The following is a 6,280-nucleotide window of genomic DNA, read 5'->3' as shown; positions in this document are numbered from 1 at the left end:
CACCATCCAGAACTGATGGAAATCCTTGTCTGATCCACTGATTTAAAGAGAATGAATCTATATTCATGGATTCAGGCTTCAGTCAGGAGTCGTCATGAAGAACAAGCAGATTGAATTTATAGTTAAAAATATCATCATCATAACTAAATACTATAGTCTGTACATAAATGTTGTTTCACTAAATCCCCTCCCATTGTGTAAAAACCTAAACATTCATTTTCTCTATTTAACAAATGTATAGAAATGTCAAAATCACCTACAACAGGAAACTATATACTGTCTGAATATAATTTATTCTGATTTCCTGAGTTCCTTATTTCTATTTAATTATTATTTTAATGGCTCAACTTTCCCTGTTTGCATTTGTCTTTGTCTTTCAGCTCATTGTATTTCAACATTTCAGTCCTGTTTACTTTATTCTGTGGTTAGGAAAGGAGGATTTATCCTCCAAGTCCTTATGAATTCTCCTTCACATCTTTGACCTCATGATGTTTTCCATTATATTGACTTTTCCACTGAGTCTTGTTGTTACAAAATGGATGTTTTAGTTGTTTACTCCCATTTTGCCTTGTGTTTGCTGAGCTGATCTTCTGGAGCTGACCATATGACCATGTGACCCATGAGCTGGTCATGACATGTCTATGATGTGCTAATAGCTGGTCTGCTTTTGTAAGTGTGAATCCTCTGCCTGTTTCCTTTCCAAGTGGTAGTTTGATGGTGGGAGGGGTAAAAGCTTTAGTCTATAAACTTAACATGAGCTTACTATGAACTCTTTAATAGGCCAAGGATGTTGGCTACAGTGATCATCATAATAATTCCTGAATGTAGTCAGCAAACAAACTATCATCGATCACCTCTGCGAATGCTCATAGTCAATCAAATTGGCACGAGCTGAATTTCCATCACATTTCCTAAAAAAGCAGGACTCCCAGAATCCTAAAAGATTCCAATTGCTTTTTCAATGCAACTAGGACAATAGCAATCGTTGCCAAATCATAATTTGGTGCTTTCATGTTATGCTCTGGTGAGTAAATACAATGTGGTCAAAAAATCTGAGGGGGATCTTTGCTGTATGTCATTCCCCATCTCTCTCGCCTCATGTCCTGTAATCTGTGTCTGTCGCTATCTAAAAAAGGCATAAAATGCTCAAAAAAATGTAAAAGGTGATAACCAGGAAAGGAGTTATTTCCAATTTGTTCTTTGACACGATTGAACCAACTGTTAATAACCTGTACTAATGCCGATTTAGGCTTAAAGGCAAGTCTCTGTGTGATACTGTCAAAACTTACAGAATCCTGCACAGGTTTCAACTGTAAAAATCCTTTGGAACGTGTTACTTAGCGACAGTGCTATCCATTAACATCATTTCTATAGTAGGCAACACAGTAGACTGCAGATTACTAATCCCAAAAAACAAATGTTATATATAAGGGCAGAAAAGAGGAGAAAGCTCATGTATGTCACAGTCTGAATACCACACAGCCTAACAATACAAACTCTGAGCAACATCTGGTAACATCTGACCATCATTTCAGGTGGAGGTCTAACCTGTAATGCGGGCATGAAGAGTGTATCTCATTTTCTGCTCTTTGGTTGTTTGTGCTCCGGGTGAAGCAGTCTGTGATAACTCCATGGCTGTTCTGTGTAGCACTTTATCAAATATCACCAGGACATCATTGGGATAGGCGTTGAAATAGTCCCCAACCTGTGGCCACACATAATACAGATACCATGTCATTAGTGTAAACACAGATTAAATGATAATGGGTAATAAAAATGACACTCTCTTATCTAATACACACACACACACAGTATATAAAGAGTATATCACAGCACAAGCAGAGGTTGCGTCAGACTCTCTCATTGTTTGTCATTTCGATGGACAGGTTTGTAAAATTCCATAATCATCTATTACCACCCGTCATTTTCATGATAATAAGACGGAGCCTATTTAACAGCATTTGATTTTCAAGAACAAGGATTATGTATTTATAAGGGCATGGAGAGAAAAGATGAACAGAGACACTGTGTGTCGCTCTTCACGTCAAACCACACAAAGCAGGCTAATTATTTTTTTTACAACACTGCAGCCATTGTGCCTAAACAGACAATGAATGATACAATTTTACAGAATGTGACAATTTGCAATTAAAATATGAACAAACCACTGACAAGAAATTACATGGAACTCATTTGAGCTGTTGTAGCTTAGGCTGACCTCAAACCGTCCTCCATGTGTTCAAACTGGGTGCTCGCTTGAGCGTAATCAAACACATTGGGAGACTGCTGCAGAGGCAACTGTCATTAGGTTCATCATCTTTGCCTCAGACAGACGACCTTTAATTTTGTCCTGAAGGCTGAACTCTCACTCTGCTGACACAATGGAAACTGGAATCGATAGCGCTACTTCAGTTCTGAAGTTGGGGAATATTTCTCCCAGGCAAGTGATCAGGAGTCAGCAAGACTCTCCGAGTGTGGACTTCCTGATCCTGCAAACACCGGGGGCTTCACTGTGAAGAAATCCTGCAGCACCACCTGTACTCTGCACAAAATGAAAAACGACTCCACTTCTGATGCAACAGAACCTGACGTCTACCCTTTAGATTTTTCTGTTGTTGAAGAAATTCAGACAATGACAAGTAGCACCGGTAAAATGATTTGGCCGAATGAAGGAGGTGGTGAACCATTGACCAGAGGAGCCAGAGAAGGAGAGCAGACAAGGATTGATACATGTTTGCCGGTCAGAGAATTGAGTACTGACAGTTTTAATAGAGGAGGCAAAGATATCAGTTATGAGTTTGTGTCCACTGGAGGTGTTGGAGGACTGAGTAACATTTTGAAAGTGGAAAATAAGTGTGTGATACTGCTGATCTTTTCATTGTAAAAAGTAGCTTTACCGGCTCAATTGCTGGAAGAGAAGAAGAAGAAGAAGAAAAAGAAGATGTCAGCGACTGATAACCCTTGAGATCAGCAGGGTCACTGCATTTGTCCTATCTTTTCCTAGCAGCTCTGAGATCAGTACGCAGCTTTCAGATATCGTCAGTCAGCCAGGGGTGAGGCAGGTTAGAGCGAGCAGGTGTGGTGGATAGAGGACACAGGTTATCCAGACATGATGTTGGTGTAGAGCAGAGAGACTCTGGCATCATTGACCTCTGGTGAGGAAACTGTGCTAAGACGAGGCAGAGCGGAGGCTTTCTCTCCCACACTCAGATATCTTTAACTTACATCATGTATAACCAGAATAACTACATAGACACAACACTTTTTGTTTTGAAATCTGTTTACTTAATTTTCTTTCTTTCTTTTTCCTCTATTTATTCCCCTCAAAGTCAATAAGTCATCGTGCTAAATAATCAAAGGTGGTTCACAGCAGCTGCCATCCCATTGCTTCCTTCACCCAGCCTCAATCAGCAAAGCTTGGCAGCTCAGGGTAGTGGTGGTCCATTGCAGTGTTACTCTGAGAGGACCATCATGTCATGAACATGTGCTGAGAGCCACCTGAAGTTATGAATGTGGTCCAGAGCAAACTAGCTTGTTTCTGATTAGAATGTTCGCTCATGTATTAGCTAGCAACATAATGTCTTTTGGTTCTTTTAACCTTTTTTGAAGTTTTAAGTTGTTTAATTTCTGGTCCACTTCCTCTTCCTCATGTACTTTCCACCAAAATGATCAGTTATAACAGGTTTTTTTAAACACAGGTAAACCTGCTAATAAAAGCTGATTGATTGCCAGCTGAGTTTGTCTTTCTGTTCGGACTGAGGACACACACAACTGCAAGGAGTGGTGCCATCACATGCACTTAGTGTTCCTGGTGTAACAGCACCGTGCTGGACAGGTGACAGGTGTGTTACAGTGTCTGTCTCTGAAAGACGTCACAGCAGGAAAAGGGGTGAAAATTAGCACGTTCACTCAGTAACAATAAACACAATCATAGATTTCTTTTTGACACTGTAGCTAAACTCACTCAGCAGCAGCCATCTCTTAGCTGCTCACCCTTTGCAGACCATGACTTTCTAGAATTTTCAGTAATAACAAATTTGGAGACTGTCTCTTGAAGCACTGCTGGTGTTGGCTTCTAAACCCACCACCTGTCTACCAGACCCTCTACCAGCTAAGCTCTCCAAGGACCTCTGGCCAATCTTGGGACCTTCAGTGCTGAACATTATTCATTCATCACTGACTTCTGGCACCGTTCCCAATAGCTTTATAACTGTTGTGGTTAAACCTTTACTTAAAAAAAAAAAAACACACCTTGATCCAGGATCCTTAAATAATTATCGACCAGTCTCGAACCTTCCCTCTTTTCTAAATTACTGGAAAGAGCTGTGTCTCAGGAACTATCGTCTCATTTGTCCAATAACAATCTGTTTGAACCGTTCCAGTCTGCCGTCAGGGCCTGTCACTCCACTGAGACACTGAGATCTTCTTATCTCAATAAAAATTAAAATCTTACACATCAGTTTATTGATAAAACTGAACAATGTTATCCTGTCATGACCATATGATCAGTCTGTGTATTTTACTAGATTCAGCTGTCCAAATGAATGAGTCAGCGTAAAGTGTAATTAAGAACTAACTTGAAGTCATTGAAGGTTTTGTGTTATACATTTAAATAGTTCTGTCATACATAAATCTGATTGTATATCAGACTGTTTTACATGTAATTACATATCACTACAGGGAAAATATTCCTATTAATATCATATTGATTCTGTCTATTTTGAATACAGTAAATTGTGTTTTCAATTGTGTTGACAGTACCTCCATACTGGCTTCAAACAGTGTCATGGCATTGACAACAACAGGTTGATGGCTCTCTTCATTAGTATCTTCAATAAGCTGGAGAATGTCACCATGGTGATGCTCCGCCAGATAGGCTTCAAACACCCGGCCAATCAGGGCCTCCTGTTCCGAGTTTATCGACATACTGACGTTATGTGATCTGAACTCCTGGAAGAAGAAATGAACAATGCAGAAATCAGTCATCCACAAATTGTAGGAAAATAGTGAAGATTTTGTTTGTGGGTGTGTGGCAGAGGACATCAACAAATTAACATTTAACACACATAACCAGTGTTATTTACAACCTTCTGGCTAACTTGCCCAAAGTACTTAAATTTGTACTATATTAGTATAATGTACCGCACCTGTTTTCATTGCTGATGTGTAATTCATTTATTTCAAATAAACATATGAATAGAACATAATTGCTTTTTTTTTTTTTAAATAGCTTCCATGTCACCTGACCTACCGACTCAAAATCTATGTCTTTATGTTATTACTGCACTTGACAAATGAGATACACCTCTTTGTATTGTATTTTAGTGCTTCTTCTATTTTATATGAATATTTTTCATGGAAGAAAAACTCCAATAAAACAAGGTGTCTCTTATTTGTCCGGTGTAGTAACAATAATATATCTGACAGATTTTGAGTTGGTAGGTCACATGACATGGAAGCTATTGGAAAATATGCTTTAAATATGATCTTCTACTCAAATATTTATATAAAATAAGTGAATAACACCTTAGCAATGAAAACAGGTGTGCTACATGATACTCATTTAGGACAATTTTTCTACTTTAATTATCACTAATTTGGCCAAGTTAGTCGGAAGGTATTGTAACTAACTGTGGTTATGTGTGTTAAATGTTAATTTGCTGATGGTCCCTAAGTGAAACCGCGGTTAAGGTCGAGCTGTCGGACGGTTAACCGTGATCTTAGAGCCAACACTGGGTGAAATGGAATAAGAAGACGCTGCTGGATCCGGACCGAATCACCGCAGTCACAAACTGTGCTCTCTGCACTGCAGCTGACCGCGGTCAAGTACTGGTGGTTACGTGTTGTTGTGCATATTAATGAACCAGGCGCCATCTCGTGGAAGTATTAAGAAATAAGGAACATATAGTGCAACTTCAGGCTGAAATGAATCATCATTGTATCGAATCAACAGCGACACTTTTTTTTCCACTTCAGTTGGCAGACACACAGATCTGCAAAAGCACTACACATCTCTCATATGTTTTCCCTTTCACTTTGATACTTATATTATTTTCCTATAGACTTAAATAGCCTACGTTTAATGTACTTACTAGAAGTCTTTGATTACTGGGTTGTCTCCAGTTCGACAGATTACACAGCTCCAGTCATTTCAATTACCATTTCTATCATCACAAGATAGATAGATAGATAGATAGATAGATAGATAGATAGATAGATAGATAGATAGATAGATAGATAGATAGATAGATAGATAGATAGATGGCGAGCTGTAGTTTAC

The 6,280-nt window shown here is 38.9% G+C and overlaps 1 protein-coding gene across 2 annotated transcripts in view; it reads right to left on the bottom strand.

The window, feature by feature from the left end:
* Positions 1-6,280, bottom strand: part of mcm9 (minichromosome maintenance 9 homologous recombination repair factor) — a 22,268-nt gene that overhangs the window by 15,481 nt on the left and 507 nt on the right. For both annotated transcript variants that reach the window (XM_023402817.2, XM_087173061.1), the window contains exons 2-3: positions 4,762-4,950; positions 1,549-1,705 (exon numbers count right to left, since the gene is read on the bottom strand). In XM_023402817.2, the coding sequence (XP_023258585.2) occupies positions 1,549-1,705; positions 4,762-4,926 (322 nt within the window). In that variant the 5' untranslated portion in view covers positions 4,927-4,950. The remainder of the gene's footprint in view (positions 1-1,548; positions 1,706-4,761; positions 4,951-6,280) is intronic.

This window comes from Seriola lalandi, unplaced genomic scaffold, assembly GCF_002814215.2.
Source record: "Seriola lalandi dorsalis isolate HSWRI2012SDOR001 ecotype SW California unplaced genomic scaffold, Sedor1 jcf7180002054027, whole genome shotgun sequence".
Taxonomy (NCBI): Eukaryota; Metazoa; Chordata; class Actinopteri; order Carangiformes; family Carangidae; genus Seriola; species Seriola lalandi.
The sequence above is the reverse complement of the archived record's forward strand: the minus strand, read 5'-3'. Positions and strand labels throughout refer to the sequence as shown.